The sequence below is a fragment of the Empidonax traillii genome, unplaced genomic scaffold, assembly GCF_003031625.1.
Source record: "Empidonax traillii isolate 1590-97213 ecotype Southwest subspecies unplaced genomic scaffold, ASM303162v1 scaffold48:size2401408, whole genome shotgun sequence".
Classification (NCBI taxonomy): Eukaryota; Metazoa; Chordata; class Aves; order Passeriformes; family Tyrannidae; genus Empidonax; species Empidonax traillii.
This window is the reverse complement of record NW_020955241.1, coordinates 163,470-181,031: the sequence shown is the minus strand read 5'-3', so window position 1 is coordinate 181,031 and position 17,562 is coordinate 163,470. Positions and strand designations below refer to the sequence as shown.

At 36.5% G+C, this 17,562-nt stretch overlaps 1 protein-coding gene across 1 annotated transcript in view; it reads left to right on the top strand.

Annotated features, from left to right (window-relative positions):
* Positions 1–17,562, top strand: part of ADCY2 (adenylate cyclase 2) — a 206,652-nt gene that overhangs the window by 173,536 nt on the left and 15,554 nt on the right. Inside the window, exons 17-19 of the mRNA XM_027878943.1 lie at positions 5,639–5,758; positions 10,126–10,310; positions 11,898–11,982. Coding sequence (XP_027734744.1) covers positions 5,639–5,758; positions 10,126–10,310; positions 11,898–11,982 — 390 coding nt within the window. The remainder of the gene's footprint in view (positions 1–5,638; positions 5,759–10,125; positions 10,311–11,897; positions 11,983–17,562) is intronic.

Below are 17,562 nucleotides of genomic sequence, written 5' to 3'. Positions count from 1 at the left end.
GAAACTATTACCTCTTATCCTGTCACAACAGACCCTGCTAAAAAATTTGTCCCCATCTTTCTTATAGGCCCCCTTTAGGTACTGGAAGGTGCTATAAGGTCTCCCTGCAGCCGTCTCTTCTCCAGGCTGAACAACACCAACTCTCTCATTCTCTCTTCATAGGAGAGGAGCTCCAGCCCTCCGATTATCTTTGTGGACCTCCTCTGATATTACTTGCTTTCCTGTCTTTTCATTCAGTGACTTTTTAATAACTGGACTGTTTCCTCTTAAAGAAATGTCTTTTGAAATGTGAAGACTGACCAAGATTTGACTCGTTTTGCTTCATTGTTAATATATGTCTCTGAGAATGAACTGCCTTAAATTATTCAAGTGTTGGCCTCCTCTAGTCATGAATGATATGCTGTGTTTAAATAATGACAAATAATTAAGCAAGGCTGCTGTCATTCTTACAGGGGGAAGTTGGTTTCTTTAGTATACCCTCCACTTAGTGAAGCTGAATCTTAATACAGTTGCTGACCTTTTTAATAAGCAAGGTCCTTGGCAGGTATGTAATTATATGTCCCCACAGTGCCTAGCACATTGAAGACCCCATTTTGGAGGGTGCCTAATGCATGTCTTTCAAGAAAAATAAGCAGACACTGCCTAGAGATTGACCTGGCCTGGGAACTGGAAGGAGAAAGGTGAATGCAGAGCTGCAGTCACTTCATTTAAGTGGTACTTGCAGGGTTCCATCACAAATCTACTCCAGACTATAGATAGGATTTAGGAAACTTACAAAAATCAATATCAGTGTAGGTACATGAGATTAGCAGGGATGCAGTAGCAGATGAGATGCTGTTCTGAAATATTTGCAGCAGTTCAGGTGTCTTTTAGGTGTGTGGGGAGAGAGAGAGTCTTGCTGTCTCATGACTGTTTGCTCCACAGACCAACAAAGATGAAACCTCATAAGTGAACATCTCTTCATAGGAGTCAAATACCATGGTGGTATCTGAGTCTGCCCAGCAGGCTTCTCATCTCTCTTATCTGGTGCTGGGACCTGAATACGTGGTGGCACAAAGGTAGTTTTGTATTTTCACTTGGCACACAAACTTTTATAAAGAATTAAATTATTGAGCAGCTTGAATTTGGTACATTTTGACCCTTAACAAGAGATATACCACATGACATGTCTCTTAATATAGATGCATGAGCACTCTGAAGCTAAGAAATGTTGTACAAACCCAGAGAGAAAATGTTCTAAAAATTCTGCTAAATGCACTGCAGTACTCTCTGGATCATCATCCTTTTCCAACTGACTGATATCTCAGCATTACCTCTTCTGTTTTTTAAAAAAATGCTTAATAATCTTGGTAGGTACTTAACATTCCAGGCGCTCCTTAAACTCCTGCTTATGAACTTGTAAAGAGGAGGAATAATACCAGAATTTGGGATCCTCCACACTATTCTTGAAGCATTCGTATGAAGATATGTGGATAAAAATCCTGACTCAACTGCCAGACCAACTGGCGTTTTTCAAAGGAAACTGTGATATACATTTGGCATCCAAGTACTTTCATATCTTAGTGAGAAATATGGCCTCTTTTTTTTTTTTTTTTTGTATGTGTGTGAGATCTATATTGGTGTATTTTGTATGTATGTTGCCTTTTGATGATTCTTGGTCAGATAAGAAGAGAGATGCACAAAGTTGCTTATCTCTCTTTTTGAGGAGAGAATCTGTCACTGCATGGCTCCTATTGAAATAAATAGCAGCACAGCAGCTATTTTCATCATGTGAGGCAAAAAAAAAAGAGGATTGCAGATTATACAAACACAAAAAAAGAAAAAGTTGTTGGAATATGTGAAGTTAAAATGAGGATTTAATGGTAGCGTGCTCAGATGTTCCCTGGAAAACATAGGTATTCATAAAAACACTGCTTTCATTTGAGTCATTTGAGTAGGTGTAACTGCTTAGTAGGACTGAACTGACTTTTACAAAAAATACTATGTTGAAGAACAATATATATCTTCAAAGCTTCGTAGCAAATGTAGATAACTGATGAGAGACAAGAAAGACAAGTACAAACACATCATTCAGAATAAGTGTTGTTTAGCTCATGGGAGGTGACAACGTTTCCATATCCTTTTTTTTCCCTTTTTATTCTTGTATTCACAGATACACCATAATTCACCCAGTGTTCTGTGTATACAGGTAACATTTATAAGTCAGAAATGCCCTGTATAAAGTTCAAAACCAAAATACTTTGATATAAATTAATATATATATAAATATGTATGTCTATATAATATAATTGCATTTGAGTTCTTTGTGTTATATAATTTTTTGCTCTGTGGACATGCATAGGGTGAGATTCTAAAACTAAATAGTTATTTTGTGTCTACAGAAAAAGTATATGCTCTGTTACTGGGATCTGGAGATGTTTGTGGATGTGAATGCCCTTGTTAACAATAGCTATTAAATACTTGGAGACAAGCAAGGGATTAAATGCTTAAAGCTATCTGAAATTGTTTCTGTTAAAGAGGAAGGGCATCATGAGCTGGCTTAAAAAGCAACTTCAGAAAGAATTCTGAAGTAAAGAAGGAAATAGTGAGAAAAGAAGTACAAAAGAAACAGAGAAATGTGTAACAGGAGATAGAGCTATGAGTGGAAATAGCTGGCTGTCCAAACCTGGTTTAACAAGAATCCTAAGTCACCCCTCTGTCACCACAACTGCCCCAGTCAGCAAGAGCAGCCTCGCTGTCAGACACTGTGAACTGCCTGCTCTCTTACCTGGCAGGCAACAGCGCGGGCTGTGACGAGCAGGGACCGACTCCTCAGGTGTGTCTGTGCGCAGGAACTCACAGGGCGCTCTCTCTCTAGCATGTGCATTAACAGTTTGCAGGGAGTTGCACAAGTGCACATAAAACTAGAGCACCCACACCTCCTTACAGGGGAGTGTGCAGGTAGAGTGACCTGCACTCCCAGAGTGTGTGCATTTCACCCATGCATCCTATGAGAATAGGCAGATGTGCATATAATTGTGCATGTACAAGACATTAGAGATCTTTGAGATCTCTATAGAAGGGTGTTCCAAAATCTGAAGGGGTTTATTAACATTTTGTAGGGTCTAGTTTCATGGTTGATCAACAAATCAGTATTACTGATACTGATCCTGGCTGTATAGTTCACTGACTGCAGGTTAATTATGTGTAGTTTCACATATATAGTCAGAGAACTATCCTAGTGAAGGAACACAACCTGAAAGTGCAAGTGTACAAAGTGTGTCAACTTGGTATTATTAGAAGGTTTATTTTATTTTATTTTATTTTATTTTATTTTATTTTATTTTATTTTATTTTATTTTATTTTATTTTATTTTATTTTATTTTATTTTATTTTATTTTATTATTTGATAACCTTTGCAAGTCCACAAGCTTGGACTTGTGTTGAAGGGGTGTTACAGAGATAATGGCTTTAAGCTCTTCTAAGCAGTGCCACAAAACATATCAAAGGGCACTCACCAGCTGTGGTGGCATGTGAGATTGAGTAGTCTTTAAAAAGATAAAAAAAGTCACTGTGCATGTAGTCCAGTGCTGAGACTGTTGCCTTGGGGGAATGTGGGGTCTCTATCCTTGGAAGTTTTCAGGACTTGGCTGTACAGAGCTATGGCTGACCAGATCTAATGTTAGTAAATCAACAAAGCATTTTGATCCATATTTGGTTGATCTGAGTGAAACTGTGCTGGTTTTCTCTGTAATAGTAGGTAAAGACAGAGATGGGGAAAGAATTTAGAGGTGAGTCACACACTGACTACCTGCAGAGAACAGCGCATGAGAGGGAGGCGACCTCTAGAGCTCTACTTTGGTCAATCCAGTGTGGATTTTCATATTTAGTGTGAAAGAGACACTGTAAAATTTACTAATGAAATTAAGGTGACAGTGTCTGTGAGGGAAGGCTTGGGATTTCAGAAAGGAAGAAGTCAGCTGAGGATTTGAGGAAAAGAACTAGGATTAAATTTCATAATGCAAAGTTCAAGATTATGGTTGGGTTGACAGAGTAATGTCAAGAATTTCTGATACATGTTGGAAGCTCATCAGATGAAGATGCAATGAGTGCAGGATTTTAATTAATTATATGGGTTTAATGTCAACTCAACAGAATCACAATAACCATCCAATAACTATCCATTTGACTGCTCTTAACTCATGGTAAGTATAAACTGCATTTACCTTAGATAGTCCCAATGAAGGAAAGCTACCTCACATTTGGTGAGCATGATGTTAGTGGCTGGGGTGATGTCAATGTGCAGTGATGTGTTAAAACAGCTATAAATTCATGATCTGAGCCCTAGTTGCATGAGGTATAGTGAGCTATTAGGGTTTTGCAGCTGTGAGCAAAGGAGCATAATAAAGTTCAATTTATATATTCAATTTATTCAGTATATGTAAATATCTCTAAGGCAGGTGCTAAGGGGATGGTGCCAAACTCTTTTCAGTGGTGCCCAGCAACAGGATAAGGAACAATGGCTATAAACTAAAACATAGGAAATTCCACTTCAACCTGAGGAAGAACTTCTTGACATTGAGGATGGCAGAGCTCTGGAAGAGGCTGCCTAGGGAGGTCATGGAATCTCCTGGATACATGCCAAACCCACCTGAACACATTGCCATGTGTAACTTGCTCTAGGTGACCGTGCCTTGGCACAGGGGATGGGCTAGGTGATCTCCAGAGGTCCCTTCCAACCCTAACTATTCTGTGATTCTATGATTCTAGATGTATGAAAACACATTTTCTGCAGAATTAGCACTAGTGCTACTGCTTGATTCACTGATAAAATCTGGGAAGTGTGTTTGCAGTTTTGGTCCCCCATAAGATGGAATTGAAAGAAGTATGTACAGAGGGTGACTACTAGAACAATTAGGGGAATGAAGAGCTTGTTTTCATGGAAGAAACTAGAAAAACATAGATTGATGAACATAATGAAGGCTGATATGGCATTAGGTATTAAGAATGTAAATACTAGGGAGAGAAAGGAGCTATCTGAAAGCTAAAGGATGAGATTATCACAAGAAGAAAACAGCATGAGAACTGGATATGAATAGTGGTTAAATGTAGAAAGAGCTTAAGTGCTGAGATTCAAACTACTGGAATTGACATGGTCTCCAAAATCTAAATCATTAAGAAAGCACTGAATCACTGCATCAAGGGGGTCTCTATGATGATGGTTACCTGTGTGGTAACTGGCTGACTTTGATGACCCAGAAGATACTGGATCCACTTTTCTGTTTCAATCACATTAGTCCCAATATTATTATCAACATTATTATCTTATTACATCTGCATAAACCAACTTTAGTTAAGACTTCTCATTCTTTCTTTAATTCTTCCTATGTTTAAATAGGACATTCAGTTGATGTAAACCCAGGAATTACTCATATTGGATTTATTTCATCATTATCTCTTGTGTGTGTGAGCTTGTGTATGAGCAAGTAATAATGTGATGCCATTTTCCCTTTACTATTTCAGTTTTCAATGAAATACCAAAGTTGAATGGTTACTGGCAAGGCTTTCTCTGCTTTCTCTGCTTTCTCCATTTCTCTTCTCTATTTTGACCTTAAACAGCTGTCAAGCTAATGGATTATATGTTGGGTTTTTTTCTAGTTTTTCCTGGATAATGCTGTGATAGCTTTCCCCTCAGTTCTTAATTCATCAAATGCAAGTTTTCCTAATTCAAGTAATCAGACACGGTGGTGTATACAAAACAACTGTTTTTTCCTACCGGTAAGTTCATTTTACATTTCTTTGTTTGTTTACAACAATTACACTAAATTGACTGTTGCCAGATCTGCTTGAAGCTAAACACCCACCAGTTTTTAAAACTGCTTTAAAAGCTTGATTTTTTTTTCAGTCACCTGCAACTGCATTTGAAGTAAGTGGGAAGTTAAAGGAGGTTGGTACTTCTAAAAATAGAGGTTTTAATGAATGTCAGATTAATGTCAGGAAACAGCATGATAACCAGGAAGTGTAGCTCATCCGTGTCAACGCATTACAAGATGTCAGGATAACACACAGTGTCTGCAAAGCACTGAAAGTCAGGTTGATCTGCAGACAGGTTTCACAAGGACCAGTGGCTGACCTGAAAATATTCACCATTTTCATCATTGACAGTAAGTGTGAAATCTGTGATTGTTACACTTCTGTCATTGCATGTTTGATTAAGAGGTGGGGTAAGAGGGATGAAAATAAAACACTCATGTACCACTGTATAAACTGCTTAAAAGATCTGAAATGATCTGTAGAAGGTGTCTTAGTGTGAACAAAAGCATAACAGCACATGCAAGAAGAGGGAGGAGGACATTGCCACAAAAAATGGGAACTATTTCCTAAAGAGCTGTTATTCTTAAAAGGATTACAAAAAACCTGCAGTTGAACATAACAAACCATATATTGTGTCAAAATAGGTCAACAGTCTTCAGATGAATAAGCTGGTGGCAACAAGAGGAGAAAGATTATTTTATCTCTATGGTGAAATAATGAGACCATTACCAAAATGTTGTATGCTGATTTCCACACAGTATGTTTTAAATGGAACAGCTATTCACTATGTCAAACTAAACAATCCCAGGCACACACAAAACGAAGATGTTAATTATGTATAGAACTCTCTTGGAAAAAAAGCAGTTGCAGTAACTGCAGCACTTAGAGATTTTCATCATCTCCCTGGTAAAGTTACAGAGGAAGATTAGTTTCTGTTTCTCATTTTCAACTTTAGCTAACTTAATGCCACCAGGTATGGACAGGAGCCTATGTTTACTTTTGGTCTGACATCAAGTAATACTGTTGACAAAGAAATTATGCAGTCCTTCTTCCATCCTCTGCATATGTTCACACTCACAAACACATAGAAATAATTTTTTCCAGTGCTTATTTATATTTGTTTACTTCTTTAGTTATCAGGTTTTCTAGTCATCTTCTTTTCTATTTCTTATTATAGTTTTGAGCATCTTGAAAGGTATCTCGAATTTTGCTTTCTTTTTTACCAGTAAGTTCTCCAAGAAATATCTGAAGGATACAGTTTTCATAAATTACTATTACTGTTAAGATTCAGTCTGTTTTTTCTTTGTTCGTTTGTTTTCCTGTGTATAACTAAGAAGTTTGTCAGCTTGTGATTGTTTTTCTAGCGATTCACGGTTTATATTGTTTTTAAAGCATTAGAGCACATTCTTTCATCTAAGAAACTCTGATAAACTGGCACCAAAAATTACATTAAAATTTCACTTCTGACAATAGTAAATGAAAAATTTAGGTTAGCCAAAATTTTTTAAAACTTTAAAAGATCTCTCAAATACACATTGGTTTTATCCTCACACACTGCAAAGCTTCTAGCTTGAAAAAGCTGTAAATTCCTTTTGAGTTATCACTTTTGATATTAATTTTCTTTTAATCTGGAAATAAAATTCCTCTGTCTTCATTGAATGAGGTATTGAATACTTAAGCTGACAAATGTTTGTTTCCTTAAATTAAAAATTCAGTATTTTGAGTCTGTGTCTTAGGTTTAAGCTTTCTTTATGTCAATAAACTTTATATGATCTATGATAGTGGACCTGCAGACCTATTGACTGTGTCATCTAAAATGAGTAAATAAGAGGTTTGGGAATTGTTTTAGTGCCAATTGAAATAAGTTCATTTTGAAGCAAAGTAATTGATTCTGCTTCTCCTCCATCTCTGAGAATAATTTTTCTGACTTGTATTGCTTGCTTTTTTAAAGACTTAGCAAAGATTCCACAGTAACTTACAGGGACATTTTTGTGTTTAGTTTTGTATAGTTTTGCTATGATGCTTTGGTAGTTTCTATGTAATGGAAGTTAAACCTGGGAGATTTCAAGACATACATATCTGTTCCTGTGACAAAACAGAGTCTGATGTCAGTGCTGCCATCTCCACATGTTAAATAAATAAAAGTTGTAATAATGTCTTTGTTCTCAAGTTTTTCTCTATAGACATATGAGAGTAGAATCCCTTCTTACTTCAGTAAAGATCTTTATACCCACAGAACTGCTGTAGGTCTTAAATTTTAAGAGATCAAATGCACTGGGCTGGATCCTAAGGGTGCAAGGCACCAGACCTGCGATCTCAGTAAGAAAGGCACCCAGACTCTGTAAGGTATTGATTAAAATACCCTTTATTTGAGCTAGCACACGAAGGAAAAAGAGGATAGATGGAATTACACCCCTTCAGATGCTAAGAACCCTGAATTGTACAACATGAGATGCAGATTCTGCCTGTGGAGAGGTTACCCAGTATTTCTCTCTTTTGAGCTGTTAGAGGATTTTCTTAGAAGGAAACATTTCTATTCACTGTTTCTGTCGTGAGACAGAAGCGACAGCCATGAGAACTTACTGATGCACTGTTAGATAATGCTAAGGCCACAGAGGTGGCACCACCAATGCTACAGAGTGGGAACTGCCTGCAGGCTCTGTGGTTGTGATAAGTTGGCTGAGCTGGCTACGGTTATCCTGTGGCCGAGGGACGTGCTAAGCAGACCATGCGCCTGCTCAGACTCACTGCTATGTGGATTGCCAGTTCTACAGATCTGCTAGCTGCTTACTGAAATATTGCATTGCAGTGCACAGTACCACAGTCTGCATTCTTAAATGTGTGGCTGTACCACTCTTCTCTCTTCCATCTACCCTTGTTTGAAATTTTAGCTGAAATTTTCAATCTGTTCTATGCATTCCTATGGAAGACTGTCAGAGATTGTTCCACTTGAAAGTTTCTTGGTCTTTGTCAAACAGCATCCAGTTGTGTGTTCAAGATTGCCTTTGCTTTTTTCTTTTAGGAAAACCGATTTCACCAGTAGAGTGCCTTACAGAGTCAAAAATGGATGCAGCTACTTTTATGTAATTGGAGTGTGACCTCCTGTGAAATGCAGCCATCAGAGTAGTTTTATTTTTAGTAATTCTGAACACTAGTTCTATCTATTTCTTATTTCAACCAGATCTTCAAGCAAATTGCAGTAAGAGATTGAGATAGCAGGTCAATTCTGTCTGATAGGTGCCGTGAAAATTATTCTTAGTGATACTCCAAAATTACTGATTCAGTTTCTGCAAAAGTAGTGCCATCAACAAGTCAACAGCAGTCTGAAAATAGCATGTCTAGAAATAGAATGCTTTGTAGTTTCTGAAAAGAAACTTCCTTACAAGGTGCAGGACTGTAATTTTCAGGAAGCATTTTTGCCAAAGATGTTGCATATTAAAGACTAAGATAATGATTGTAGTGATGATGTATTATTCCTTTTTTAGCATTAATTTTGATGTCGTAATCAATTTCCAGAAAGCATCCAGAGAAAATATTTTTCCATGAATTTAACTTCAACCATACATTTTAAATGTGTATATATATATATATATATATATAAATGATACAGGAAAGAAAAAGGCTTTTTTTTTTTTAGCAATTGAATGTATTCTTATATAGTCATAACTCAAGAGGATTTGACAGAAGGATATTTATATTATGCATAGGACTTGTTAATAACTTTGTATTTTTTCTACCCTAGCTGTATTTCTAGAGTTTGTAAAATTGCATATCTATGAGGTTCATAACAACTGTGTGTTGGATCAGTTTATAATTACTGAAAATATAGGCAATGGAATTGTTATTTTCATGTCTTTAGACATTTTACCTTGACTCTTTTGCTACCAATATGTACAGGGTAATTGCTGGACTCAAGCATGAGTGAAAATTCTGCAGTGGCATAGGAATAAATCTTTTCTGAGTCTGCTAGCAGTAGACTCCTACATTAGATTTCAACACCAGCAGTGATGTCCCACGAATGCAGATGAGTAAATCAAAAGTGTCAGAAAGTGAAAATTAGGGAGTAAAAATTAGGACCATGATATGGATTCTTTTGAGTTTTCACTTAATTGAAGCCTAATAAACAAAAAAATGTGTCTCTTTCATGAAATATCAGCATCTGATTGTTATTGGCTGTCTATAAATGATAGTGTCCCTGATTGTGATAGATTGCATACTTCAGTAGTTAGTCAATAACTTGGTTTTTAAACTAGCCTGAGCATTCTATTATGCGTGATTTCCTACTCAAGAGCCAAATTCTAAATGCTTTCCATTTGATTTTTCTTTGCCAGTATTTTATATACAGCTGCATATTAGGGCTCATTTCCTGTTCTGTTTTCCTGAGGATAAATTACGAGTTGAAAATGGTAATAATGTTGATTGCATTGGTGGGCTACAATGTTATCCTTCTGCACACTCATGGGCCCATGCTGGATGACTACAGCAAATTTATGTATGCAATGGCACCTCTTAGAAGGTAGGTGGATAACTCTAGTCATTCTGAAATTAAATACTACCTGTGGCACTTCTTATATCATGAAACAGATTTTTTTTTCCTATATGTTTAGCTATGTAATCTATGACTCAAAATTTAAAATCACTGTCATGCTGCCATTAGTACATGATTTAATGTCACACCTCAGAGCATTAGAATAAAAGAAATAAGTCTAGATAAGGCATTTAAATCAAATACTGTAGGAAGTAGAGTATGGTTTAATATTAATTTTTTGTAATAACGGGTGTTACAAAGAAGTCATCATCAAAGTTTTTAGGGCCTCAGACTGTACATCATTAAGACTGTAAAAGCATATTTGCTGCAAGCCAAATAAAATCAACTTCCTCAGAACTAGTATATAGTCTTAAATCTTTACAAATGCAGTCTTAGCTATTGAAAAAATTAGTAGACCAACAGTTGTTTGGTTTGGGGGGTTTTTGGTTTTATTTTTGGTTGTTTGTTGTTTTATGTTGTTTTTTTTTTTTTTTTGCTGTACTTGTGAATTTGTATGTTAAGTTTCCACGAGACTACTGAAATGTTTTTACAGGTGATAATATGTAAGACCAAACTTATGACTCCAATTCCAACTACTGTAAAATAATTTTTTGGCACATGTATTTTCTACTTCATTTTCAAGGCAAAGAGGTGATTCTTTTCTGTATAGGAGGCTGTGTGGCATATGCCACACCAGAGAGTCTGAATATCCAGAGTAGAGTTTCGGTATAATTTTTCCTGTGCTGTAACAATAATAGAAAAGAATCTGAATTTAAAAAAAAAAAAAAAAAAAAAAAAAAAAAAAAAAAAAAAAAAAAAAAAAAAAAAAAAAAAAAAAAAAAAAAAAAAAAAAAAAAAAAAAAAAAAAAAAAAAAAAAAAAAAAAAAAGAAAAAAGTGTGGTTTTCTTTGTACTTAAATCTAAAAGATAAAATGAACAAATGCAGGTCTCTGTTTCCACTGCATTAGGGGAAAGGATATCTGTGGGATGGTATGGAGAACCATGGGATGGTTTAGACTGAACAGCTTTGATTTTGCCAGTCAAGCTCTCTGTTGGTATTTTCCTTCCTAAATTTCTCACCAAGGTTCTTCTTTCAGTGGCCTCAGAGGAGAGCTCTAGTGTCTTGCTAAAGTAGGGTTTCTAATAAACTCTGTTCTATATTTACTTTCTGCCTCCTGTAATTCTGAAGTGAAAAGGTATCTTGGGAATTAGGTGCTTTGGTTTCTATTTCTCTGTATTCATTGGATATGGTCAAGCTCTCTATTATGGAAATAGTGTTGTTGCATTAAATATCTCTTTTTATTCTGCCTGTATAGACTAAGGATATTCTTTTTATGATATCCTTATCTAATTATTGGACTTCAAAATGTAGGCAAATTTGCACAGAATGTAGTAGAAGTAATTCAAGCTACATAATATAAGTAATGATATTTCATCAATTAGTAAATCATGTAATATTTAAATGTCTTAGTTTGCATACCAGCAAGTAGTATCAATTGTGGTCTTATTTCTATTTGTGAAGAAATATTGGTTTAACTTTTGAGCAGCCTGCTTTACTTATGTTTTTATTTCATAGGCCAGGAATACTGAAAGACCTGAAGACAATGGGCTCAATTTCCTTGTTCATATTCTTTATCACATTACTGGTTTTGGGTAGACAGGTAAGATGCATGATTCTCTTCCTCTGCCTCAGTGGACACAGTGCCAGCTGCCACATGCAGCCTATCACCTTCCCAAAGAAACACCTTTATTCTGTTCTATCCCGTACCCTTGCAAAGGAGCGTCAGAAGCATCTATAAAGCTATTTTATTTATCCTTCCAATTTGTCCTCAGAACTCACCAGTAACTGTCATTGAGACATTATGCTGATAGTGTACTATAACTGTTGCTTGTCACTCTGACCGATATTGTCTTGTAGCTTCCTGGTTTGCTCCCATCTGTCTGCATCCATCTGCTGTCTCCCCTAGTTGCTTCATTACAAGCTATTTTCTTCACAGTTATTACAATTTGATGCAGACACAGAAACAGTGTAGTGTGCCCACATAACTGTACCACATGCTGAGGCCGCAGTTGCACTAAAACTGTGACCCAACGGGAAACTACTCTTTTTGTTACCCAGTTGTGCTTTTTCAGAACAAGTCCGATGTCAGTGGTCTTACCTATATTAAGCTAAGGGAAGATGCAAAAACAGTTATTTCTCTAAATCCTCAAGCCTGTCCACGATTGTCGTGGATGGGAGTGGAAGGCTTAGACAAAGTTATTAAAAAGCAAAGCCTTGCCAGTGAGTCTTGAGGTTCAGAAAGGACTCTCTTGCTTTCTAAACCTCTCCTCAGAGAGGAGTTTAGGTGCAGCCAGTCTTAGCCTTGGATTATGTTAATGGTTTAAATTTAAGGAATTATAGAGGTATGATAGAACGACTTTTGTCCTGCAAGTTTTAATGATGGGCAAAATGACAATATTTATATAAAATAAATGATTTATTTTATACAAATGATCAGACAAAAGATCTTAATCAGAACTATTTATTGCACAATATGAACGCTAAATTCTATTTGTAGAGTATAATATAGCATGAAGTAGTATAGTGCACTTACTGAAGCAGTTATATTAAAGCTAGCAAAAAGAAATAACTATTAAATAGAGATCTGATGTAACTCACCCATACCAGCATTCCTAGGGAGATCTCTTTCTGTCAACCTCCAGGAGTATCCTTGGGGGGCATCCCCAGCCCAAGGAAAGAATGTCCTCACATACACTCCAAGAAGGGTTACATCAGAAGAGCCTGACTGCATGAGAGGGGGCTGGACTTTTATAGTATAAAGTGGATGACTGCTAGTCACAGCTTTACAGGCCAGCTATCAGCTTATCTTTCAAATCAGACTTCAAAAAGCAGGGTGTGTATTCGAAGTTTGATGAAACAGGGTGGTTTTAGTGTAATTAATACCAAGACAACACCCTGGCTCCAGCAGTTGATCTTGCATGATAGCTTGATTGATAACTTGGTTGTATTTTAGATCTTATCAGGGTGAGTTTATCCTGCCACAGTGATCCATGCCTAAAAGCTGCAATTCCAGCCCATTGTGCCAGAAAGGATACAGTGCACATGACAGTGCTCTGAAATGGAAGAGACAATCCGTGAGAGATCTCATGAACAACCTATCCTAGACTGTTCATAAATCACTCATTTACTTTACAATTCCTTGAAATGTAATGACTGTCATTTAAATTGCCATGCAGGCCCTGCAGGTTACTGCTCAAAAATTTGTTATCTGGCAGCTTCTGCAGTATTTGCTGTAGTGGGGAACACTCTTCTGCAGTTAGAAATAACATCCTTCATCTGCCTTGCTGACAATACAGCATTATTTTGCTCATTTGGTGGTGGTAACAGAGAGTGGGGCTGGAGCACAGCTACTTCCACTCAGAAAGAGGGGAAAAGTACTTCTTTGCACCAGTTGAGAATCTTTAGTCCCTGTCAACCAAAGTGTCAGATGGAGATGATGAGCATAACACCAAAAAAAAAAAGGAGAGAAGGACTATCTTCACTGGAAAGGAGAGATTTCTTTGAAGGTTCAATCATATCAAGAAGAAAGTTTGTTTTGCATACAACTACAGATGTTCTCTGTCATGGCAACTGAGAAATGGTCCTGTAATGGAAAAAGTCTTCTTTTTCAGAGCTATAGGTTCAGAATCCTTGTCATGATACCACTTATTTGCAACTCATCAATGTTTTGCCTTTGATTTTTCTGATTAATTTATTATCCCTTAAAGAAGGAGGAAAAACCCTGTGTTTTCTAACACTCTCAAGGAAAGTCTAAATATTACTAGAAAATGTTATGGACTAATTTTAATACATACCTGGAGCGAGACCTGTTGGTGCACTGTTGATGTACTAATTGGTAGCAAATGCTTGGAAAATGAAAAGGGAAGGAAATCAACCTGCATAGAGTGACACTTCCAGGAACATATACTTCCCACCTTCTGCCAGTTGGCATTCCTGTGGCAGTGTTTAACGGCTATTGGCTGCTCTGCCTTCTGTTTCGTTGTCTGATCCCTTTTTAACCCATTTTATCTTGATATTTCCAACACTGATAATAAATTTCACTGTTTGATAAAAAGTCATGTGACAGTGTTTGTCTTTCTGTTTTTAAACTTTCTGTTTGCTACTTTCACTGAGTGGCACTTGCAGGGCACTTTTGAGCAGTGTAGGCAAAGAGGGAAATTCTTCCTTACCCATCTTCCAGAGGGTAATATACAAGTAATTTCTCTGTTTGTTATTGCATTTTTCTACTTTGCAGATAATATGTCTTTTCTCTTCTTTTGATATCTGCTTTTTAAAGAAATGCTTAAGATAATAGCCACTGATTAAAGGAGTGGCTTTTACATTTCCCTTAAGCTGCCATTGTCCCCAGAGTGAGTAAACAAAATGTTCATCCAAACAAAAAGTGGATGCTTTCCTACAAGCCTGGCTCTGTGAGCCTGCTCACATGACAGGTCAGCCTGTCCTGATGCAAAAGCAGAGATGGGGAATATGTGCCTCTGGTTCAGTGGGGATGGAGAGAGGGAGAGTTAGTATATCATTACAAATTTTATGAGACAACTTAATTCAGCTTTTATCTGCACAGCCAGTATCCCTGCTGGAAGAAGTAGGCCTTCCATCAGCTGCTCATTCTTATCCCTGTGTCTTCTCATTTGTACTGGCACAGCTCGCTGTGGAGCTATATTCTACACCAAAACAGGGAAATGATCAGGCTTAAAAATTAACCCTGGAGAAATGGTTGGTTTTCAGCCAGATCCATTTCCAGGGTTTATGACGTGGTTGCAACAGTGCTCGTGCCAAAAAAATGAGCATAGGATGGAAGTTAGGTGGAGAAAGTAGAACTGCTTTTTTTAATGGTCATGCCAGGATAAGCTGCAATCTTTTCCTGACACTGAGACCAAGTGACTCATTTCATTTTGCATGTATACACCTAGAGTTATTTGAAAATAGGCTGGCAACAGACGATATGTTGGGAATGGTGACTCTTGCACCCTGCCCAGGAGATTGCAGACTGGTGCGGGCTTGACTGTGTAAGAAGTGTGCTCACATTTAAACACTATTGAGCATTAAATATTTCTTATGACCTGCTTTGAATTATGATTATTGACATAGCCTATGAATTCCTTTCTCAACAGTATCTAAAAGAATACATATCCCATTACTCTGTAGGCTGGCTATGTATTTTTTTCATTATTGATTATATTGTGTTTATCCACACTGCATTTCATTGGCTGTTTTACTGCTGAGATGCTTATGACAACTTTCCTCAGCTGTGAAAACTGCTTATTTGTATACTCTGTTCTATTTTTTTAGTGAGCTTTTTTTCTGTGAGGGTATCCTTCTCTCCTTGGACGACGTAGTCTTTTCAAGAGCTTTTTCTGGAAGAATTTAATGAAAACTTATTTCAAATTTCACTCCTAGTGACATGACCTTTAACTTTTTTGTAACAGATGGAGGCATGTTTACAGAAGAGGTGTCAGCTCCTCCAGTTGTATCATCTTTAGCTGATATGTCTGTAGAGCTCTTTTTCTTATCACTGTTTTTTTCCAAAGTACCTTGCTCTGTTGTTCCACTTCTTTTCCAAAGATTTGCATTATATCCTTGCCATTTATTTGTCAGTTCTCTGACACTAGGTCTGTTTTGAATGATCGTGCTATCCCCCACAAGTTTCATACAATGTAAACAAAAAAATTCCCTGAATTCAAAGCAAGTTAATAAGCTATTGCTTTTTTGGTTTTAGAAGTCTGATTATAAATTCTGAAAATTTATATGTTGACTTGTCTAATTTCAAAGCAAATTGTAGAATACATTCTGATTTATTTTTCCTTATTTCTGAATTCTCACTGCCCCTTTTTTAGCAGACTAAACTTCATTCATTAAATAGTAAAGTAGTAAATGAATTATCTATTTAATATTAGCTCATAAAAAAGAAATTTCTTTTTGAAGACTTCAGCTTAGCTTCCACCTTTTCAATACAAAGTTGGTACAATGTGTGGATATCTGATTTCAGCAGGCATCCACTTTACTTCTGTCCATTTATGTCAATAATTTTGACATCCCATATTTTTATTGTATTTTTTCTGCATGAATACAGTTGGTAGCACTTGAATTTATCATCTATGTGTATTTATATTTATACACCTGAATTTTTAGATCTATAAATATCTAATATACACATAAAAAAGACATGCTAAAAAAGTGACTGCATGTATTTTGCACCATGTGGAAAGTTTTGAAAAAAAACCTATTTGTGACCTCAAGCTTTATAAGAGAGATAATTGCCATTTAATAGACGCATGATGACAGAGCAACAATAAAATCATATTTTCAAGTTCCTGCAGAAGTCTGTTGTCAGGTTCTCTGTTCCTTCATGTTTCTCTTCAGAAGGATTTAAGTCTCTGCCTGCTCTTCATTTGCTTATAATCTGCAAATATCCTTTAGTAACATGTAATTATTTAAAATACCCAGCTTGTTTGCTTATTTGACATTCCAGGTCCAGTTTTCTGGGATACAGGATGATCCATTCTAAGACGTTAAGAACCATTTTACTTTCAGAAGAATGTTATCTTTTAGTCAGAAGAGCCAGAATATTTCTTTTGCAGTGCATTTGAGGTCTGCATTCTGTCCTTGTATCAGCACAAAGGGAGTATGTCAAGAAAGAAACAAGGATTTCATGTTATGGATGTTCTCTTTCAATTTTATAATTTAATATCTAAATAGTACCTGACCCTTATCAGCCAATTTAAAGGCCAATGGATTGTATTGCTCTCTATGCATTTCGAGGAGGCATCATTTTCCTCTTACTGTTTTTTCATCCTGCAAGTATTTGGCAGATACATTTTTTGCTTCACCAGTTTTTACTTTCATTGCCTTTCAAAAGCTTGTGAAATCATTTTGATACCATCTAATCTGAACTTTTATGTTTGGCTGTGGTCTCAACAGATTATCTGTGAATCATTATGCACCATGACAGCCACGGTCCAGTCGGAAGGACTGCTTTCATTTCTGATATGAATGCTTACTGACTGCTAATAACACTAACTAGCATTTTTAGGTTTTTCTATAATAAGATTGTCATCATAATCATATTCTCTTGGTTAATAACGTAGTCTTCATCAAGACTGCATGGTAGTGTTAAACCATTAGGCTATATTGAAATAGCTCTTGATTTGTATCAGCTCAAATGAGGTAAGCCAGAGGAGGC